The 24,583-nt window shown below is 36.9% G+C and overlaps 1 protein-coding gene across 2 annotated transcripts in view; it reads right to left on the reverse strand.

Annotated features, from left to right (window-relative positions):
* The window catches only part of LOC136835045 (5-oxoprolinase), a 262,765-nt gene that overhangs the window by 186,181 nt on the left and 52,001 nt on the right, over positions 1-24,583 (reverse strand). For both annotated transcript variants that reach the window (XM_067098167.1, XM_067098171.1), the window contains 2 exons: positions 14,555-14,780; positions 11,802-11,940 (listed from right to left, as the gene is read on the reverse strand). In XM_067098167.1, the coding sequence (XP_066954268.1) occupies positions 11,802-11,940; positions 14,555-14,780 (365 nt within the window). The remainder of the gene's footprint in view (positions 1-11,801; positions 11,941-14,554; positions 14,781-24,583) is intronic.

Here is a 24,583-nt window from a genome sequence, read left to right on the forward strand (position 1 = left end):
AAGGAAAGAGATAAATCTATCCAAGGAATTCGTGGGAACAACAGAAGCACAAAATGAAAGGAAAGTCAGAAATAATAATCCTAATTTTAAACTGAATAATAAATTCTATGATAATTCCAGACAAGCAGGAAATAGACCAAATACCTTCCAAGGGAAATATGCCCAAAATACTAAAAGAAAATGGAATCCAGATCAAAGGGGAAGAAACAATCTAACAAAGAGTGGACCACACAAACCTTATAGATATGGTCAAAACTCAAACACAAACACTTCAACCCAAGTGAACTATTCCGCTCAAGTAGCGAGACCCAAGACAGTGAAAAACTGCGGGTATACAAATCATTTTACAAATGAGTGTAGAAAACCTAGAATCTGCATGGTTTGTAAGAAAATAGGACATTTAACAAAGAATTGCTGGTTTAAAACACAAGAAGGAAATAAAGAAATAGTTGAATTAAGTAGTAACCGCTCAGCATCAAATAAGTCTTCAAATCAATGACAATTTATCCCTACACAGAATACCACAAGAAAGTCCTTCAAGAAGATAAATTAAGAGAAGAATTAGCAAATAGGAGAAGTGAAGGTTCATCCGCACTATCCATATTGCAGAGTAAAAGAAGTAGTATTTTCCATGGATGAAGAAGAAATAATCAGAAAGGATTTACCTATCATTAAAATTCCAATACAGAATAAATTATGTACTGTCCTTATGGATTCAGGTAGTACTGTAAGCATAATAGATAAACACACATTAACAAGTTACTTAGGCGTTAAAGAAACGCTAATTCAGGGTCAAAGCAAGATAATAAAAGGAGTAGCGGGTAAACAGATAAAAGTTTAGGCAATGTGAACTTAGAAATAGATATTTCGTCACATAAAACTGTTGAAAGTTTTATAGTTCTAGAAGACAGGTTCTTTCCCGCACAGGTGTTGTTCTCATATAAATTAATGAAGAAATGTGGAATTATACTGAATTGTGAGAAGGAAGGATTAACGTTACACAAGATAATAAAAGAGCGTATGCTTTACGCTTGAAGAAGAAAAGTTTCACCCAAATCTGATCAATTTGTCTGAGACGACTTCAACAAGCGACAAAGACATACAGAAAATAACTTATCATCAAGAGAACAATCAAATTAAAATGAATGGTAACGGAAAGGAGGAATTTCAAAATTACAGACTAGAAAGATAAGATGTGCACATCCAGAAATTATACCCTCCAACAAAAGAAGTGACCCAGAAATAAATAAAGGTGATCTCCAGTGTTCTGAATATGACAAGGAACAAGACATTTATGAGGATAATTATGCAGAGATAAATACAGAACATTATAGCAATGTAGTAATCAGCTATGATAATGAAGGGAAATTAGTAAATGAGGTACTGTTGTTAAAGAAAATAAATAAAGTAGATATAAATGATATAATAGCAGTAACTGAAGAAACTAGTATAGATGCAGAACATTGTTACTTTGCAGAAACAAAAGATGAGGAAGTATGTTGTGTAAGCACTGCTGATGATAATAAAGTACAGTTAATACTAAACAGACAGGTAATTTTGCATCCAAAGTGTTTAACAAAAATACATCTTAGGGGGAAAGGAAGAGATAGGAGTTAAAGATGTTCTTTTACTAAATGAAGAGTTACCAGAATTTGTCAGAATGGATAATTCTTTAGTCCACATGAAGGGTGATACTTGTGAAGTTTATGTCCAGAACTACTCAGATAACAAACTAACACTTTATGCAGGCATTATCTTTTGTAAAGGAATACCTATTAACAATCCATTACTAACATTAGAAGAAGAAGCATTTTTCTCTGTAACTGGTCAAACATCTGAATTAAGCAAAGAAGTGAATAAAACAGATTTTCCAGAAAAAAAAAAGATAGATTAATTCAAGTATTAGAAAAATACAGAGATGTAATAGCAATAGAAGGAGATAAATTAGGTAGAACAAATGTCCTAAGGCATAAAATTGTATTAGATGATGGAACAAAACCATTCTTTATTCCTAATTACAGATTACCAATAAGCCAAAGACCCATAGTTGATAATTTGATAGAAGAAATGAAGAAAGATGGGGTAGTCATTCCTTCTAAATCTCCATATAATTCTCCATTACTACTTGTTCCAAAGAAAGATGGAAATTGGAGACTTGTGATAGACTATAGAAAGTTAAATTCCAACACCATCCCCGATAGAATGCCAATGCCAGTGATTCAAGATATGTTAGCTCAGTTAGGAGGTGCAAGGATATTTTCATCTTTAGATTTACTTAGTGGATACTGGCAAGTACCTTTAGACGAAGAGTCGAAACCATTCACAGCCTTCAGCACACACAAGGAATACTTGCAATTTGAAGTCATGCCATTTGGACTCACTTCGGCTCCTTTAACGTTTGTTAGATTAATGCTTCAAATATTAGGGGATATAGAAAATGTTGCAGTTTACTTAGATGATGTTATCATTTTTAGCAAAAGATTTAGAAAGTCACCTCAAAACATTAGAAATAGTCTTGGAAAGATTAAGAAGAGCAGGATTAAAATCAAATTAAAGAAATGTCAATTCTTAATGAAATCTTTGGAATACTTAGGACATGTAATTAGTGAAGATGGTCTGCGAATGCAAGCAGGCAAGATAAAAGCAATAGTTGAATATCCAGCTCCTACCAATTTGAAAGCATTGAGAAGATTCCTAGGAATGGTAGGCTACTATAGACCTTTCATTAAAGGCTTTGCTACAATAGCCAAACCATTAACAGAATTAACAAAGAAAGATGTCAAATATGAATGGAATAAAGAACAAGAGACAGCTTTCAAACACTAAAGAGTAAAATGACCAGGAATCCTGTACTAGTCTACCCAGATTTCTCGAAGGACTTTTACTTAGCCTGTGATGCATCAAGTACCGGGCTAGGGGCTGTATTATTACAAAAGGACAAAACAAGAATGAGAGCAGTATATTATGCCAGTAGAGTTTTGAATGCTGCAGAAAAAATTATAGCACAATAGAAAGAGAATGTTTAGCATTATACTGGGGTCTAAGGAAATTTAGACACATAATTTTAGGACATAAAGTCAATGTACTTACTGATCACAAACCAATTTGTGATTTGTTTAAGAAGAGAACTTTTACAAATAACATGAAGTTCAATAGATGGTTCATTAGTGTGTTAGAATTTGCACCAGAATTCAGATATATCCCAGGAAAATTTAATACACTAGCAGATGCATTATCCAGAGCCCAAGAAGAAACAGAGAAATGTATTACCACTAATACTTTTGTTTTAGCTGTCAAGTGGTAGATTTAGATTTGGAAAGAGTACAAATACAGCAAGGAATGGATACAGAAATCAGGCATATAATAGGACAACTAATGACAGATGAATCTTTAAAACCTGATTTTGTTTTAATCAATGGATTATTGTATAAAAGACCAACAGAGAAGAATGGTTATTCTCGACTATACATCCCGAAAACACTAATCAGAGAAGTTTTAGAACTAACACACTCATACAAGTTAGCAGGACATCCAGGAATCAAAAAGACAACTAGAATCCTAACCAGAAACTATTTTTGGCCCCATTGTAGTGAGGATGCCAAGAACTTTGTACAAAATTGTGTAGTTTGTAATCGACATAAAGGTAACGTAAATCCAAAAGCTCCTCTTGAAAAATACCCATCGGAGTTGAATCCATTTCAGGTCGTATCTATGGACTTTTAGGTCCATTTCCAACAACTGTTAGGGGAATAAAAAATATTAGTCTTTTAGACTATCTAACAAGATATGTAGAGATTGTACCAGTAAGAAATAGAGATGCAATTACAGTAGCAGAAGCTCTTAAATCTAGAATTATTACGAGACATTCATGTCCCCAAGTTCTTCTTTCTGATAACGCAGCAGAATTTACTAGTGAACTTTTAAGAAAATTATGTGAATTTTATGAGATAAATAAATGTCAAATCACAGCATATAAACCAAGTTCAAATGGAGCAGTAGAAAGAACGAATCGTAAGATAAAGGATATCCTGAAAACTTTAGTTAAACCTAATACAGAAGACTGGGATTTAGCTTTGAAGACGTACAGTTTACTATAAACAATACTGTAAATGAGACAGTAGGAGAATCACCACACTACTTGTTATATGGATACGAGAAGAGACTACCAAATACGTTACTAGATGATGCAACACCACCCCGACATACTTATAACTACGATGACTATATTGCCTGGAAAACTAGACGTACATATGAAACGATCAAACAGACGAGGACTAGACTTAAGGAAGCTCAGAGTGTCCAAGCAAAGTACTATGACAAAAATACAGCTAAACCAAAAATTGTAGTAGGTGCTCAGGTATATGTTCAGAATCATGTTCCAGAAGGTCCTAATGTAAAAGTATCCGCAAAGTTCCAAGGTCTTACAGGGTATTAGAAGTGTTGAAGTTAAATAAGCTAAAGATCATAAGTGAGAGTGATCTAAAGGAAAGAATTGTTCATACCAATCATGTAAAGGTAATAAAAACAGACTCTTGGTCCAATAAGAGAATAGTTGAATTATTGAAAGAAGTTGAACAGGAACCAATAAATAACAAATACAATTTAAGAAAAAGATAAATTTATGTAAAGTGTTGAACTATTAGATATAAACAATGTGTAGGCATTAAAATACCTCATGTATACAGAATATCTGATAAGGCTTATTCTTACAGATACAAACATGCGGTTCTTCTTGGTTATCATAACACTGCTTTATGTGTCATCTGAGGTGGTGATCCGGAAGGGTGCACTACTAGAGAAAAAGGGATCTGTGAAATTAATAAAGGACTTAGGCATAGTGAGTATTGACATTACATCAGTGCTTATCAATGAAATGACATTGAAAGATGTCCAAAGGGAATTAAAATCATTAATTAGGAAAAGTGAAAATAACAGTGTTTTACCATTGTTGGAAAAACTAGATAATGACATAGGAAGTGTGTTAAATACAAGATCCAAACGATCCTCTTACCTTTTATAGGAACAGCACTTAATCAATTATTTGGAGTCGTGACAGACTCTAATGTAGAAAAAGAAAGTGCCCGTATAGACAAACTGAGAAATGGGCAGCAACAAGAGGCATTGTGTTAAATAAGATTATAAGCTCTCAAAACTTAAACAGTAATGAATTGAAAAAAAAAGGAATTTATTAATCAAATGAACACAAACATTACCAAAGAGATTAAGATAATAACAGATGAACAACATTTAAGTACATTTATGAACAATGTTAGAAATTGTATTGCAAGACCATAAAGATCTATTAAATGCCATTTTGTTAGCCTATAAAGGAATATTAAGTCCAACATTAATAAACCCAAGAGAATTAGAGGGCATAATTAGTGATTTTTGGTAGAAGGACATTATACCCTATGGTAAAGGATATAATGGTCTATTATAATTTGATAACCACCAAGGTAGTTAAGAATAAGATCCTTCTAATTTTACCTTTTAATCAAAAAGAGGCAGATGTACTGATGTCCATACATCCTTTTCCCATGTTGATAAAGGAAAACGTAATTATCTCAAATGTCAACCACATCAATTTTGCATTAGAAGAACATGGACTAATGATGTCATTTATTACTGATGCTCAATTAAGAGATTGTATACTTTTGAAAGATAAAGAGTATATTTGCAACCTTGACAACCTGTATGAAACTACTAATGCCTATCCTTGTGTTCAAGAAATAATTGAAAACAAGAATCAAGAGACAGTACTGTGTACACAATTATCCAAACATGATTTTGTTTCCATTATAGTAGAACAGTCAGTTTTTGTGTTTTCACTAAGTTCAGTAACAGCAACTATTAATTGCCATAATGTAAGTACTGAAATTAATTTCAATAATGTCCATGCTTTTGATAAGACTTGCAAGTTAGTTATTCCTAATAAATTATATTATGAACCTCATGTCTTCACAGAAATCACAATCCATAAAAATAAGCCCTACATGAACTACTCTAGTGAAGTTAAAGAATTTAAACTGTCTCAGTTAGAGTTAAAACAAATAAATGAGTTGGCTTTAGTAGATGAATTTTTCTATTACAAAGAAAATGTTTCACCAATTCTGTCTCTGTTCAATTTGGTCATAATCATTATTGTAATAATAGTGTTTAAATTTTGGTCAAACGTGTGGTAATTTCAAATATTGAGCAGATTATAACAGAAATAAAGAGGACCAATGAAGAGTAAAGTGATCTTTTACACATAATTTGCTGCTGAATTCTTTATGTATTATTATTGGCATTGTGTGTTAAAACAATTAACCATTTTTACAGTATAACAATTCATTATATGTATATATATGTATGTATATGTATCTCTTTTGATTCATGATATAATATATGTGAATTTTCTACCATATATTCTTAATTGATTTTTTTTGCATTAGTGCATTGACACAGTTTGTGCAATTTAAATATTTTTTGAGAATTGACTTGATGGGAAATCATATAAATACTTTATTTTGTTTGTGATTTTGCAATCATCCATTGAAATATATTTTTTGTCACACTGAGGGCAGTGTGAGGTAGCGTGACTGAGTGATGTTGTGGTGTAGAATAGATAGGGAAATTAAATAGAAAAGAGAGAGAGAGAGAGAGAGATAGAAAGAGAAAAAAGTTAAGAGAGAGAAGGAGAGAGAAATAAGAGTAAAGAGAGAGGCAAAGAACACAGTGATAACGGCCAAATGCTTTTGTGTCGTGTTATCAATACGCAGGAAAGATGTTTACATTGCAGTATATCGTGTTTAAGCCATAAAAACAGTCGTAAAATGGGAAATAATGGCCTCGCGATTGAAGCCAAGCAAAACATGAGTCAGCACAGTCTAAATGCTTACAACAGCTGATTCTATAGTCCCGCCTTCTCCGGAAGGTGTTTTGTGAAGTTCCAGGAAGGGGGTTGACCCAAGTGATATACTTCTTCAACCTCCAATCAATTATGTGTGGAGGGTCTTTCCCACACCTCCTAAGATCACCTCCTATCAAGTCCTCTAAGGAGAGATTTGAATCACACCCACTACAGTCCTTCCAATCAGCTACTTGAAGGGGAGGCCTTGCTGATTAATCCTTCCAATAAGGCTAGAAGGAGGTGGAGATTTACAGATAGCAAGTTTCCTGAGGGTTCAACGAGTGAGAGACCGACGAGGAGACCAGGGTCAGAACTGTGTCCTTCAAGGGAGAGTACTTCTCCCAATCGCCACGTGTTCCCCATATAGACTGATTCAAGAGTGATTCGTTTCTATCATTGTAACTTGTTAATTTTTACTGATCTTTATAATATTAAGTACTAATTAAAGTGAAGAAATTACCGATCTCTGTCTCTATACGCCTTTCTGAGAGATATCAATATTTAAAAGGAATAAATATACAAAGATAGCACATCATCCATGGCTTATCTGAAGGACACCTCGAAAGAAACCAAGGTAAGAAGAGAAAGACTAAAATCTATGCAATCATATAACGAAAGAATAAAAAAGAATAATAAAAACATTACACTACCACTGACTCTCGTTTTCTAGTCACTACAAAATTCTGAAAATCTGCCTTCACATGATTAATTATTTTGAAAGTGAAGGGACAGAAGGCTGGGGCTACTTGGTGAGCAACTTAGGTCATATTCAAAATGGAAGTAGAGATCCATTTTCCACTGACCTGGTAAAGGGTGTCTTCTATAGCTTTTAATGCTACAGGCACATGGAAGAGAACCACACCTTTTAGTGGTTTCTCCGTGTCTGGCGAAGGTGGTACCAGGCGCCATTCTGTATTATGGAATGCAGCCCTGTCTCTAAACTCTACATGTACAACTTCAATCATAGTTTTTCTCTCATTAATTAGATACCATCAGGAAAGAAAATGCACATTGAGGTGTCTTGCCAAGGATTATCAGTATCATCAGGAGTGAGAGTTGGAGCCCCTATTATATTTTGGTCTGAAGTTCTGTAGTCCGAACTGGCCATTTTGTTATTTCCAGTCAGAACTCTAAACATTACACCTTGTTTGGGCAGAATTTGTTTCCACTGTCACTTTTTGGTTACATGGTGCAGTAATTTTACACTTTGTGATGTAAATGACTGACTTAATTTCCTTAATTTCCTGTTCGGAATCATGTATCAGGTCCATTATGTATGCTGTTTTGTGGCAAGACATCTTTGATGTAACTCATAATTTCCTTACGGAATTGATCAAATGCTGCAAACTGTGCATCCCTTTTGGGAGAGCTTGCGCAATCCGACTGAGTTTCAACAACTGAACTGTAACTGCCTGTTAACCAGGAGGCAGAAGTCTTGGGCGAGTTACTAAACCCCTCCGAAAATGTAGTCATTTCATTTTGAGCTAGGTGGACCTTAGTATCCCTTTTGGGGGAAAGATCCTGTTCAGCATCTGATAGCTGCATGGGGGATAGAACTCCTTCCGGAGGGTTTCTCCCATGGTTAGCGAAATTTGTGTCCCTGATCCTTCTGGGTTCAGCAGGGTTATTTCAGTGGCAGTGTCCACTTCATATTCAATAGTAAGAATGTCACCTCCATGTAAAGATTCCTCTACTTCCTCCGTGAGGTTAACCTGGGAGGTACTGGGGACTGATGTTTCTGGGTTTTGGCCCAAACATATATCTCGTTCTAAGAAAGGGTTAAATATATGCTGCCAGAGTTATGCCGGAAAGATATAACCTCCCCCTTCCTCAACCCTACTGAACCCTAGGACCCTTCGAGACAGCTTAAAACGCGCCATTTCATCCTTAAACTTGCTGCCAAGAACATATTATAAATTTTGCACATCTCTGGCAACCAGCCAAATTTTCCTTGTTTTTTACAAGGACTATGCTCATGGCAGGTGGTATGGTCCATACCCACTGGCAAAAGGCAAACCGAGTGATTTGTTGCAGAACACTTGAGCTGAGGGTCCAGAATAATAGCAGCCCTATAGCGACATAAAACAAGTTGTTATTAGAAATTACTAATTCTCTGTATTCTCTTATGTAGCTAGTATATTCAATATTACAGGCTAATTTGATTACATGTGAGTAGCTGTACTGTATTTTAATAAATATCTATGCTAACTTAACCTCTAAGATTTAGGTTAGATTTGACACCAGTATATGGCTGTATTACTTATACGCTGTTAGTCTGTTTGCAAGGGCTATGTGGAATTTAATTTTGCATGTCATGCCATTCAGACTAACTGCTATAAGCTAATTTGTTTAACTAACCAAAGCCACTATTTTATATGACTTAGGTTAATGTTTCTAACATAATCTACATTAGGTTAAGAATACAGTAGAGGATTTCTTAGAGAATTCTTGCTTAACCTATTCTAGGACACTGCCTATTCTAGGCTTATTAAAAAACACTTAAGGTTATAACTATACAGGAAAGAACCTTCTTACAAACTAGTTTACTTCTTTCTCTGGCCGGATTACCCTTTTCTCTGATATTCGGCCCCTGCTTTATTTAAACTAAACTACTGTTTTAGGCTAACAGTAGGATATACCCTTAAAAAAGGGTTCCTACTTAATTTGGTTAGGTTTCTGTCTGGTCTAGGCTTATTTCACCTTTAATGATATAGGCTACATATGACCCCTACTAATATGTGTCCTTACAGATAGGCTACCAAGTCATAAAAACTAGGTTATTTTATTGAGCTTAGGATACTGTTTATATATAATCTTTGGCTATTTGGTCTAAACTACCACTTAGACCAATAATAGATATTTCCTAACATGTTCTTTCTTAGCCTGGTATAGGGTACTGCCTAATCCAGATTATTTTAGATCACTCCTAAATGTATACGCTATATAAAAACTGAAACTTAATAATATGTAACCTTATAATTAGGCTACCATTTTCGTCTAACCCAGGTTGTTGTTTATATCCAATCCTAGGCTATTTGACCTACTATATAAAACAGTAACTCACTAATGTGTAACCTTATAGCTAGGTTATCACTTACTCTAATCTAGGTTACTGCCTAATCCAGGTTACTTAATTCACACTTAAGGGTATGTGTTACATAAAACACAATTACTTTAGTATGTAGCCTTAAAGCTATGCTGCCATCTCATCCAGCACAGATTACTATTTCATCTAGTCCTATGTTACCTGGTCTAGGATAATGATTTAGTCAAATATTGGGATGTTTTATAATAGGTTATCACTTAACCTAATATAAGGTACTGCCTAGTCCTGGATTATTTAGATCATACTTAAGTGTACAGGCTTATATAAAAAGAAAAAAATTTTACTAATATGTAGCCTTATAGCTAGGCTACTGATTTATTTTACCCAGATGATATTGTTATTATCTAATCCTAGAGTCCCTGATCTAAGCTAGCCTGCTGCTAAGGCCCATGATAGGGTATGTCTAAAAAAGGTTTTTACTTACCTTAATTTAGGTTACTACCTAATCCAGGTTATTTAGTTCACACTTAAGAGATGTAATCCCAGGTTATACGCTACAGACAATATCCACTATTAATCTAGTATAAATTATTCTCACTTAATCTGATGCAGGCTACTGCCTACATTATTGTAGACATCATATAATTTGAAAAGATTTTCTATATTAATAATAAATTGTGGAAGATTTTTTTTTAGTCAAAACATTTAGTTAGAATGACAAATTCTTGACAACAATTTGCACTTTACAAAACTAGCAACCAATGATCATGAGTAAGCACCGACCATGTGTTGGCAAAAAACGCCAGTATCCGGCTCTCATACACAAATTAATTACCAATTCCAAAAGTTTAAAACTAAAGTTTTAGCTGGAACTTAAAATTAAGCACTGACCTTGCTATTTTAGATGTTTCCATGATCCTTGCTAATGAAATTGGAGAAAAAAGCCAAATTTTTCAGAACACCGGTAATACTAAACCTTACTGTGTTGACCAAAGACAAGTAAACGCTTCTTGGTCTCTGTGCAGGTCTGTTTGTTGACAATATGGCGGACTGCACTTGTGCATTAATCACTTATTATTCCAGCAGGTTTTGACAATGGAAAAAACCCAGGTACAGCTTCGCTGAAGATAGGGAAAGGACCCCTCTTAGCTTTGAGTCCATTACATTACTCCATCACGTTATAGTGATCACTACGACACAATACCCGGCCCCGAGATCAGCTAAAAGAGAATTCTTTGATATCAGCTTGGTCACCATGGAGCTCTGGTAAACCATGGAAGGGTAACTCCTTGAGGATGAAACAGGCGACTACACATTCAAAATAACAGGAATGACAGAGAACTTGAAATGCATAATTGCATGAAACAGGAACTTTGTGCCACTTGGTAAGGCACAAAGGTTCATAAGCTCTAAGCTCTGCTCAACAAACTCTTGGCAAGGTCAGTCATCATACGATCTTACACACATGACTGCTAAAATTTGTGAATGCAGGTTTTGGTGAATCTATTGGAAAATTACTCTTAAATGAATATGCATCAAAATTACCCTAGTTATTGGATCTGATGTGATGTTTACAAGGGTAAAATGTACTAAAAAGATTAAATACTGTATACTTCACATTTATACAACACAGGTTTTTTTCTTTTGCAATAAAAGAAGAGTTACCACAAAAAAAGAGTTGAGATTCTATTGCTGCAGGAATTCTTGTTGGATTTCAGATACTTTTAAAGGATAACACAATACTGTACTGACCAACGATGGCATTCAAATTCCATGGCTATGGACAACTAAAAATGAAGCATGACAACACTACCTTATTTCTTATGACCACCAAAACTTCAATATTGATTTACATGTACTTACAGTTTCTATAGGTGGGTCTCCATCTGTTGCTCCAATTTTACCTTCTATGGTTACCTCTGACTTCCCAACTCCACGAACTCTTATATCATCAACAACTATGTCTCGTTCAGGAATAACAAATCCAAACTCTCGCTTGTACCTGCCAAGACCAAGTAAAATGTTACTCATGTGACTTCTGCCACAGTGCAAAAGACGTATACCTTAGTTTTACCAGACCACTGAGCTGATTAACAGCTCTCCTAGGGCTGGCCCGAAGGATTAGACTTATTTTACGTGGCTAAGAACCAATTGGTTACTTAGCAACGGGACCTACAGCTTATTGTGGTATCCGAACCACATTATAGCGAGAAATGAATTTCTATCACCAGAAATAAATTCCTCTAACTCTTCATCAGCCGGCCGGGGAATTGAACTCCGGCCCATCGAGTGACAGTCCGCAGCTCTACCGACTCACCCAACGAACAGCTTGCCACAGTGCAATTATAGACAGGAGATGACAAAGTCAAATTACTTTTATTACCATTAATAATATAATTTTATTACATGATTCTATGCTGCCACTGGACAAAACTGTTCTATTGGTTCTGTCAAGTTATTTTTTACTAAAAAATTTTAATGTTACCGAGACAGATTGAAGGGTATCCACGTAAAACTGTACTAAAGGTAGAGAAACATTTAAGCAATGCTTCCTATAAATGTTCTTCTTCAAAGATATTTATTTTCTAGGATGGATGCCATCATTCACACATTACATCTTCAGTGAAGATAATAATAATAATAATAATATAGGCAGTCCTCAGGTTACGACAGGTCCAGCTTACGATGTTCCGACGATTTTCAGATATGTTCATCAGAAATTATTTCCCAGTTTACAACGCATGTTCCAGGGTTACAACGTGTCGACCCCAATCCGACAGAAGAAATATGGCTCCAAAACGGCAGAATAATCAAACTTTGGAGGTTTTTTTGATGAAAAATTCAATAAAAATGCAGTTTACATCGTTTTCAATACACCCAGAGCATTAAAAGTAAGGTTTTCTTAGGATTTTTGATGATTTTCGATGATTTTTTGGTTTACAACGATTTTCGGCTTACAATGCAGCGTAAGAATAGAACCCCCGTCATAAACCGGGGACTGCCTGTATAATAATAATAATAATAATAAGGTAATAATAATAATAATAATAATAATAACTGTTACTACTACTGTACTATTATCAATAATATTTTTTACTTCAAGTGATATCAACATAAAAATTATAAGAGGTAAGAGCTATGCATTTAATTTTGGACAAATTTCTCATTTCCCCCTTGCACTTGATAAAAATGGGGACAAACTTTGCAGCTTCCTCCCAAGCAGGCAAATTTCTATATTTGATACAGAAGGATGGAAGGGGAGGAACATTTTGAGGCAAGAGAGACTAAGAACTATTTTTAACACTGAGCTTCATTTGTCCTTAATTCTATAGCTGAAACCTTCCTCTTCAAACACTACAACTGCAGTGTCACAAGTGCCTAGAAGATCTCAAGCAATCAAGTACATCTACTTTTGTGATGGTTAGCCTAGCCATGGTTGCTGACAAAGAGGACGAAATACTTAATAATATAAACCAACTTCAGGGTTTCTTTCAACTGAGTGGCCTTATGGCTGTGATGATCATACTGCTGGAGGAATTATGTTAGTATTTCATTGATGAGCTTCTATGCAGCAGCGGGCACATCTGCATGAATTACCAGAGGAGTAGGAACAAAAGGAAGAGGCACTATAGCTGCCGCTGATGGTAGCATCAAGAGGTTTCTGGGAACAATGATAAGCAGACACAATAAAGGTGGACAAGCTGGAGGCTTAACAGCAGCAGAGGCCATCAATATAGCCTTACAGATCTACGAATTTACATAAGTTGCGCCTTGTGTATGTAAAGGGCTTATTGTACTAACACATTGTCACTCAAACAAACTGTAAAAACTTATGAAAAGCACACTTTTATAATTGAGGGAAACATATTATGCCACAAAAGACAGAAAACAGTAAAACAATTATTTCAATTTGTGAAAATGATACCCTTATTAACAAGAGGAAGAAGCCTTGAAAAAAGTGCAGCATACAATTACTAAAACTTTCTCTTTGCTTAATGTACAAACAAACAATTGCAATAAAAATTTAGCTACTGTGACTGTGATCCATAACAGAAGTTGGTGATGGGTAAATACCAGTTAAGGAGTAAAAAACACACTTTTAATGTTAATGAAAGGTGAAAACGGAATGAAAAAGTTGGAAAGAAAAAATTCATTAATGAGTTAGCACTGAATACTGGCAATCTTGCAGTGAAGGAAACAGACTGGTAAAATTCTGTTAAGCTCTTAACAGCTCTGCAGACACATGAAAAGTAAGGTGAGTGACGGATGGGTACCAGAGGTTCCAGGAAATGCATGTGGTGTACTACTACTGATTATCTTTGTCTGTTAGAAAAAGAGTGTATTTATGGGGTTCTTGTTTAACATATATTTGACAATCTTGTCTAAAGGTCTTCAGAATATTTTTTGCAATGGTACAAGCAAAGAATACATGAACAAGTATCTCAGTCCTCCATATCATTCACTTCTAGAAAGTGAAACTGTATTCCAGTTTGTTTCCATACAAGAGAAGTTCACTGAAAAATTTTTTCTTGCAACAATTGAATCTGATATGACAGCCATGACTGTCTAGGTTTCTAAATTGTAAAGTAAGAAATTTTCTCCTATTAAGAACTTACCTGGTTATAAAAGCCTCCTTGAAGTTACCATAGCAACAAGACCATTCTGGATTATCACAATTATCCTTTATTGGGGAACACATGAGAGCACAATCTGTTCCCTGGTAACGAAGATGAAGGTATGGTTCACACACTATGCTCGAACTTGAAAACCCTTGTTCCATTAAAGTATTCTTACATTTGTTTTCGAGATACTGAAGCCTTGATTCTATGTACATGAAGTTACCTGTAAAAAAATACAATGAACATGCTGGTTACACATGTCATAGCGAAAAGATATTTTAACAGAATAGTGCCAAACTAACTTTGAATTCTGTGACAGCAAAAATGTTATACATATCTGATCTTTCCCTTATCAGTATTAGGCCCCTTTATTTCTGCCTCTTGATTTTAAAAATGAAACCTATTAGCCATATGGCATAGAAATGGGAAAACTGAGAGGTTATATTAAAGCTTAAATCTAGCTCACATCTGAGCAAGAGTGATTCAGCGACAAAATGCTGAAAGACCAGCATTTTACATGGAAATTCACAATTAACTCACATTTAAACTCTAAATTTCACTCAGTAGAATGGATTTTGCTTGCAAAACCAAACATCCCAAGTTTCAATAATTTTGGTGTCAAATTATAGCTAAACAATCACATCTAACTACAGTATATTATCCTGAAACATTTGTTCAATATTCCTCACTGGCAGGCGGTGGTTAGTGCTCATACAGAAGTATTCAGTTTTGGGGCAAAAAGGACATTTTTATGATAAGATAAAACAAAGTTTTATATATACTTACCAAGTAATTACAGTTAATAATTCTACCACGCACGACAACTTTTTTTAATTTCGCAGTAGCGCCTTTTGTTTTACCTACATGATAGGGCTGCACTTTATGGGGAACATTGGAACAACATGGCAGCCAGTTGACAATTTATTTATACCATAATGTCCACGAGAGGGGAAGAGGGAAGACTAAAAAAAACCTATGGTGAAATAACAAACTGCGTCCCCTTGACAGAAGCACACTTTCCTGTCAATGGCTTGAAGTTCGCTGATCGTTTAGCCATGGCTAATGCAAAGAGGAAAACAGACTTACGAGTCAAATTCCTAAGGGAAGAAGTCCTGAAGGGTTCAAATGATGGGCCTGACAGCCATTTATGGACCAGGATACCTAAGAAATGTCCTTTTGAGATTTTGTCATCTCAAAAGACTTCAACAAGTCCTTGATACTGGGGTTTGAAGAGAGATCCAACCCTCTATGTTTAAAGACTGAGCTAAGAATAGCTCTATAGGTTTTAATACTCAAAGAACACAAGTTCCTTTTATTCCTCCAGGAGAGGAGAAAGTCTGCAATCTGAGATACAGTGGTCATACAAAATGAGATATTGCGACTGAGGCACCACTGTTGAAAGACTGACCACTTAGCCTGATAGACGAGGCTAGAAGATCTTCTTCTGCACTGAGCAATTGCTTCTGTAGTTCCCCTTGAAAAACCCTTTGCTCTGACCAGCTTATGGACAGTCTGAATCCTATCAGAGCAAGAGTGGACAACCCTAGGTGGTGTCTTCTGACGTGGGGTTGTCTGAGAAGAGCCGATTTTTGAGGAAGCAATCTTGGGGAGTCTACCAGCAGACGAAGGTCTGGAAACCACTCTCTCAAAGGCCAAAAGGGAGCTATGAGGGTCACGGTCATATTGCTGTGCCTCTGTAACTTGTTCAAGACCTCCCTGATCATGCAGAAAAGAGGAAAGGTGTACAGGTCTAGGTTTGACCAATCTTGCAGCATGGCGTCCATGGCCCATGCAAGGGGGTCTAGGGCTGGCAAGCAATAGAGAGGAAAACGATGGTTCCTGGAGGTGGTGAACAAGTCTATCACTGGTTTGCCCCATAACCTCCACAGGTCTAGGCAAACTAGAGAGTCTAGGGTCCAATCTGTGGGAAGGACTTACTTTTGAAGGCTTAGCTTGTCCACCATCACATTTAGTCTTCCTTGGATGAACTGAGTGACCAGAGTCACTTGATTTCAGTCTGCCCACAGCACTAAGTCTCTTGCTGCTTGACATGGAGAGAAGGAGTGGGTCCCGCCTTGCTTCCAAATGTAGGCTAAGGCCATGGTGTTGTCCGCATGAACCAATACAGTCCTGTTGCGGACTAGGGAGGCAAAACTTTGAAGGCCTAGATACACTGCCTTCAGTTCTCTTACGTTGATGTGTAAGCCCTGTTGATCTGGAGTCCATGTCCTAAAGACTTCTTGATTCTCTAACGAGGCTCCCCAGCCTATGTCCGAAGCATCGGAATAGAAGTTCAAGTCTGGGTTCAGCGGATGAAGGGACTTCCTTCCCAACAGCCTTCTTTCTGACAGCCACCACTGTAGGTCTGATTGGGTGATCGGGAATACATGACTGTCCGGTTGTGTTTTCCTGCTCCAGTTGGCCTCCAGATAAAATCAGAGAACCCTCATATGTAACCTGCCTAATTTGACAAAGGTTTCTATGGAGGCCTGGGTCCCCAATAGGCTCATCCATTGCTGAGCCGTGCAAGACCAAAGAGCTAAGAATTTTCGGACTGTTTGAAGGCAATTGGAAATCCTCTTGTATGATGGAAAATCCTGAAAAGCTTGATAGTTCAGTATCATCCCCAGATAGACGATTTTTTGTGAAGGGGTTAACTGAGACTTCTGAAGGTTTAAAAGAAGGCCCAGCTCCTGGGGCCAGTTGTCTAGGTATAGATTTACGTTGATCCCTACTAAATGGAGCCATTTCAAAAGAGGAGCGAGAACTCAAGAGAACACCTGAGGGGACGTTGAAAGGCCGAAGCAGAGAGCCCGAAACTGGTATACTCTTCCTTGAAAGACGAACTCATGTATTTTCTGGACACTGGATGAATGAGGATATGAAAATACACATCCTGCATATCTAGTGTTACCATCCAGTAACCCTGTTGAATGGAAGCAAGGACTGAGTGACTTGTCTCCATCTTGAATTTTGTCTTCAAGACGAAATGATTGAGGGTGCTCACATCTCCAACCTCCCGATGTTTTGGGAACCACGAAGAGACAATTGTAAAATCCCTCGGTGTTGGTGTCCTGAACCTCCTCTATGGATCTTTTCTGAATGAGGGAGGAGACTTCGTCCAGTAGGGCCGAATGCTTCTCAGAGCCTGCTGAGTAGGCTGACAATTCAATGGGAGAGGTGACCAAGGTGGGTTCTCCAGAAAAGGAATGATGTAGTCTTCCTTCAGAACCTTGACAATCCAAGGTTCTGTTCCTCTTATTAGCCACTTCTCCCAAAAGCCCAGGAGTCTGGCTCTTAGTGGTACAAGGAGGACTACTGGTTCTCTTCTTCTGGGCTGGTTTGGCAGAGGCTTCCTAGGGTTCCTGGACGCAAAATGGGCCAATGGGCGGGACCTGAAAGAAGTTCTGGTCCTTCCTCCATGAAAGGGATGATACTGGAAGAGGGAAAGGGTTTTTGCTTGGAGAGAGAAAGGCAATTCCTTGGGGCGTCTAGACGACTGAGTAGGCAAGACTTGCGTCATCTTATCTTGAAGATCTGTGGCGATCTCCTTCACCGTATCTTAAGGGAAGAGGTGATTTTTGTCCAGTGGAGAGAACATCAAAGCTGATTTTCAAAAAAGAGTGACATAATTGGAAGCTAAGTAGCATCACAGCTCTTGTTTCCTAAGTACCCTGAGGGTAACAAGGTGGAAAGTTCACTTGAGTCATCTCTTAAGGCTTTGTCCACACAACACAACCCCCAGCCAGTCTGAAGCAGAATCCCATCCATGTCCTGATGATCCTTGATCTTCTCAGCCAATGCGCCCACTAACCAATTGAGGAAACTGAGGACCTCAAAAATTTTGAAGGTGTCCTTGATTAAGTGGTCAAGTTCTGCAGACAAGAACAAAATCTTGGCTGAAGCAAAAGCTGAGCGATGAGACAAGTCTATCAAACCAGAGAAGTCCCCTTGGGAAGAGCTTCCCTGGTTGTATAATACAGGCAGTCCCCAGTTATTAGTGGGGATTCTGTTCCAATGGTGTGATGATAAGCGAAAATCGCCAATAACAAAAAATTGGTGATTTTCAGTTATGGGCGCCTCTGTTAGGTATGTATCAGCACCAATACGCGATTATCAGAAACTGGCACATATCAGTGCTGAAAATCGCCATTTTTTGTCGCTAGACAAGCCCTGTAAAACTGGATTGCCAATAACTGGAGACTGCCTGTACTGGTACCTCCTGCAGATCAATCTATAAGGAGGGCGTCTTTTCCCCTGGTCTCTACTGATGGACAGCCAGTCCTTCACTTCTTAAAAGACTTCCTAGAAGAAGAAGAAAGAACCAACTTGAGGTGAAGAGCAGAGTCATCTGACTGATTCCTCATTAAGAAAGTTGAGGCTGGTGAAAATGGGGCAGCTGGGCCGAAGAAGGAGGGAAAGTTCGTCATCAAATACCTCAACAAGGCAGTAAATGCCAAAGGGGCAGCAGGTTCTTGTTTGATCTCTTCGTCTGAGACAGGATGTCATCCTGGGCAGGCTTAGGAACAGTAGGAGCTTTCAAAAGGTCCATAATTTGCTCCAACTGACATTTAATCAGAGCCAGAGCAGGTTCATCAGGGTCAGCAGACGAAGGTAAAGGTCTGATTGGAGAAGGTGAAGGGGGGAACAGTCCCTGAATTGATGAACATCTGACTGACTCCTCATTAAGAGAGTCGAGGCTGGTGAAAACAGGGAAGCTGGGGCGAAGAAGGGGAAAGTTCGTCATCAAATACCTCAATAAGGCAGTAAATGCCAAAGGAGCAGCTGGTTCTTGTTCCATCTCTTGATCTGAGACAGGATGTCATCCTGGACAGGCTTAGGAATAGTAGGAGCTTTCAAAAGGTCCATAATTTGCTCCAACTGACATTTAATTGGAGCCAGAGCAGGTTCATCAGGGTCTGCAGACGAAGGTAAAGGTCTGATTGGAGAAGGTGAAGGGGGAAGCAGTCCCTGCATTGATGAACCCGATGGGCGTCCGGGAGCAGTTGCTAGGCATTCAGGAGCTGGCTTCAGGTGCTCGGTTGCTGGCACTGGGAGCTCAGAAGGTAACTTGGAATGTCTGGAAGTTGGGCGCTTGGGAGCCAAGTGTGAGAGCTTGTGGACAAAAGTTGAGCGGACAGGTGAGACATTCTCTGGACGGTCCAAAGCGGACAGGTGTGGGTGCTCATGGACAAAAGTCCTCTGGGTGGTCCCACGCAGACAGTTGTGGACACTTGCGGACAGAAGATGAGCGGACAGGGAAGACAAACTCCAAATCTGCCAAAGTGGGTAGAGGAGGGAGCTGATGGACCAAAGTGGACATGGGAGGGTCCATTATGTAACTGCATGAAGGCCTGGGACTGCGAAGAGAATGCTTATTCTTCTTAACAGGTATTGGGCTTCCCATCGGATCTGTACTTTGAGTGAGGGTTTGCCACAGAGCGCTTGAGAGGAAGGGAAGAGACCAGGTAACACAAACAGCGCTTCCTGTCCGCACCGTCGTCGTTGGAAGAGCTTGAAGACAAGCCATGCACACTCCTGGACAAGCCTTTCCAATGGCTGTCTACCAACACCTGGGACCGTACAACAAGTGTGGTTGAGGGGACAACTACCGATGGGAAAACCCCCTCGGCCTCCCTTAGACTTTCGGCATGTCTTCTCCCTGGTGTGGGGGAGCAAGACAGTGACCTCAGTCTAGGAGAGCCGACGGGACGAGCAGCTGCTGCCTCCACTTGCACTGCACTATCACTGAAGACGGCTAACCTGTAAGTTAGGCCTAGGCGTAGCCTCTAAGTTAAGAGATCGATTCTCAGCTCTGTAAGCCATCTTCCTCTTTCTTTCTCTAACTTGCCTAAATGAGAGTTAAAAACTTTCCATTGGTTACTAACCCACACAGCACATTCAATACAGGTTTTATCTACACTGCAAACTTGGCCCCCTACAACTTGTGCAGACTGTATGAGAATCAATGAATACTTTAAGTAGCCTAGCCTTACAGCCTATGCCACTGCAACAGCGAACACTAGAACCACTAGAATCTGACATAATGTTGAGAAAAGCAGGTCCAAATTCTAAAGAAAGACTAACTATAGTCTGCGCTAAACAAAACAAAACAGTGTACTTCACCGAAAGTATGAAATAACAACTGCAAACCCAATCAAAGCTGCTGCAAATGGCAACGATATTTACAACGTGGGCAGCAGAAATGAACTGTCAAAGGTTGCCGTGTTGTTCCAATGTTCCCCATAGAGGGCAAGGCTGTCACCTAGGTAAAACAATTAAAAGACGCTATTGCAAAATTCAAAAAAGTTGCCGCATGAGGTAGAATTATTAACTATGTAATTACCTGGTAAGTTACTTATATAAAATTAACAACTACAAAATTGAACACTCAAAAAGATATTACTATGCTATTATGTATTTTAAGCCAATACAAGGAGCATTTTGATTGATAAACCATCTTTTAACTTGATTGGTAACATGTAAAAATGGGTATTTATATGGTATAGTACCTTGTTATCCATTAAATAACTTTTGCATATCTTATTTACCCAAGAAAATACTCCATATATTGTAATAAAAGTTGGGAGTGAATAACTTAAAATAACTAGTTACCCAGGGCTGACAATTTTAATGGACTTCTGTATTGTGATCACTCTAATCCACTTACATTTTGACAGATTTGGCAACCATCAAGGAAGATTAATAGGAAAACACAAATTATTAATTAATACTGTACAATATTTTTACTGGTATATATTTGTAAGTCCAACTGCAATGTTGATACCCTAAAAACTACAATAGTGGATAGATTTTTTGTCACTATACGTAGTTATGAAAAAAAGCACTGGGACCTATGAGGTCATTCAACACTGAAAAGGAAATTGACAGTAAAAGGTTTGAAAGGTGTAACAGGAAATAAACCTCGCAGTTGCACTATGAATCAATTGTTAGGAGGGGGTGGAAAGTAAGATGGAAGAAAGAGAATATGAAAGGAGGTACAGTAAAAGGAATGAAAGGGGTTGCAGCTAAGGGCTGAAGGCATGCTGCAAAGAACCTTAAGTAATACCTACAGTGCACCACATAAGGTGCACTGACGGCACTAACCCCTATGGGGGAAAAACTGTAGCACTACCTGAGATAACGTTATTCAAAGAAAGAGGATAATAATCAGGCACTAATGAAAACAGCTAAAACTATTTTCATGAGCTTTCCACACACACCTGTGAGGTGAACTAATTAATTCATTCATTTTATTGATGCTCTTCATATTTCAATATACTTGGCAAATGAACTATTTCCACTGAGCACTACAAGCAAATAAAAACTTTATCTGTATATAAAATGTCAACAAAAACCAACTTTGCTTCAATACTCATACTTGAGCATTTGTTCACATTTGCAATATCAATACTGTGACCTGTCAACAAGTGTACAAACCAACCTATGTAACCAAGTAATCTTATTTAACAATCCTCTGTCTAATATTTCATGGTTAATGTTTAATATTTCCAGATTAATTTTACAATGATTTTGTTGGAATGGAAAACAGATCTGTGGTACTTCTTGAACCTTTCTGATACATGATTTTTATTCCAATTCATTAACTTAAATCTATTTTACCTATCTTTCTGTTACGCCATCTTTGATAACTAACTGCCATTGAAACATGATGACCTGATGCTTTATCATGCAGAAAATGTGATCTAGAAAGTGAACGAGAGAGGGAGGGAACCAGTGGTACTAAAGTGTATATGCATTTGTATTTATAGAGAAAGCATAAAATGAAATTCCTCACATCACTGACATCCATCTACATATAATTTTTTTCTATTTTGTTGTTTCAAAGCCATGTTCAAAACATAAACAGGGATACAGTAAACCCCTATATTAGCATTCTCATGATTCGTGGGAGTTTCTGTAGAACATCTATAAATTATTCACGAAAAATTTGGCATTTCACAGACTTTTTTGTCGAGAAATATTCACTAGTTACTGTATTTTGATGTTATTTTCATGACTAAATATATTTTTTTACGATAAAAAAATTATTTACTAATTTTCAAATATTATTAAGATTAATAAGATTAAATAATAATAATAATAATAATAATAATAATAATAATACTGTAAGATTAAATAATACGTGAATCAAAGAGAGAGAGAAACTGATTTTCTCCCCTCCCTTCAGGATGGACCTGGACCTTATTAAAGCGAAGATAGATGCTCAGAATTGATACTATTGGTATATTAAAATTATATTAAAGTACTATTAAAATTATATTAAAATGATATAAATGTGTTTCAGGATGATAGTATAAGCATTTTTAGAGGGTACATATTATGATAAAATAATGATTTACAATACTAATTTTCAAATATTAATATTTTAAGTTTAATAAGATTAAATAATAACACTGACTAATAATAATAATAATTCTCTCTCTCTCTCTGTTATTTTGATGAGAGAATTTTTCTTACATGTAATATGTACGTATGTTTCTTTTGTATGACAAATAAATGATTTACCTATTAAGTACTAATTTTCAAATATCAAAAAGATTAAATAATAATAATAATAATAATAATAATAATAATAATAATAATAATAAAATAATATTTTCCATGCATTTGTGTAGTAAATTATTTAACATTTTAAACAAGCAAATAGCGATTCCCAATCTTTTTATGCCAGACTTGAGAAAGGAGGGGGGGAGGGTAAATGTCAATTTACTTGACAGTTTGACATATTGGCCAGAGGGGAAGAAGTGTTGCCCTCAGAAGCTTATGGATTTCAATCTTTTGATATTGTAAGGAGCTATCCTCTCTCTCTCTCTCTCTCTCGCACTCACACGCAAAGGGGTAGAATGTGAGAAATGGATAGATAGATAGATAGATAAATAGATACTCAATTCAGCCCTCTCTCTCTCTCGCTCTCTCAGGAAAAGCTACTGTTTGTGTGTGTGTGTGTGTGTGTTCATAGTGTTTTAAAATGTGTAGTAAAGGTAATACATCTTTGGAAGGCAAAAAACAAACATAAATTTCTCTGTTAGCAGTGATTAAAGAGATAAACTCTCCTCTCTCTCTCTCTTTCTTTTGCCCCAGCCAGCCTTGTTGAATACAAGTCATAATGGTAACTCTCTTTCTCTCTGTTTTGGATGGAAGGGAAGTACTTATGTATATATTTTTAAGGGTACTAATGTTTAAGATGACTTTGAAATGATATTAATAATATAATTTCAAAGATAATACAGTAATAAGGTATTAATTTAAGGTATATTTGATGTAGGATGATATTTAAGCATACACTTGGTATTTGAACTTTCAAGATAAGCAGTTATAAGCATTTTTAGAGGGGGGTAGCAAGCATTTGCGGATTTTAACCATTTGCGGGGGGGAGGTCTGGAATGCAGACCCCACGAATACGGGGGCTTTACTTTAAACTTCATTAAACCAAGATCAATTTTTCTTCAGCCACAACATAATCACCACATGTGCAAAAAAGAACCCTTGAAGACTACCATAAAAAATAAAACAACAGAAAACTTTAGAGCTAAGTAATCAAAAGTTTTCTCAAAAAACAAAGGTAAGTTTATCACTTGGGTCTACACATTCATAACCACCAAGACTGAGTAAGAGACTTCATTTCATGGAACCAAAAAGTTAATCTTGTCTGTTTAATTTAAGGAAAATAGAAATGAGCACATTACGTTTCTCCCTCAAAAACAAGTCATGGCCCACTAAATTACATTTCATTTTCTTCAAAACAGCTTTATAGAAAAAATATGTAAATAAAAGCCTGTCTAACATTTAAAGGTGAACATAATCTCATTTAAAATCATAGTTAACAGAAAATTAAGAATCCATAGAAATAAAGAGCTAATATCATTTACAAGGAAAACAAAAATAAATGATCTGCAATAGCCTAGATATTGTACACTAGGCATAATATAAATAGCAAGAAAGAAAAACGAAAAATTTCACTTCCATGGAATTCAATATCTAGTGTTATGAAGCAATATACAA

Source organism: Macrobrachium rosenbergii, chromosome 4 (genome assembly GCF_040412425.1).
Source record: "Macrobrachium rosenbergii isolate ZJJX-2024 chromosome 4, ASM4041242v1, whole genome shotgun sequence".
NCBI classification, from domain to species: domain Eukaryota; kingdom Metazoa; phylum Arthropoda; class Malacostraca; order Decapoda; family Palaemonidae; genus Macrobrachium; species Macrobrachium rosenbergii.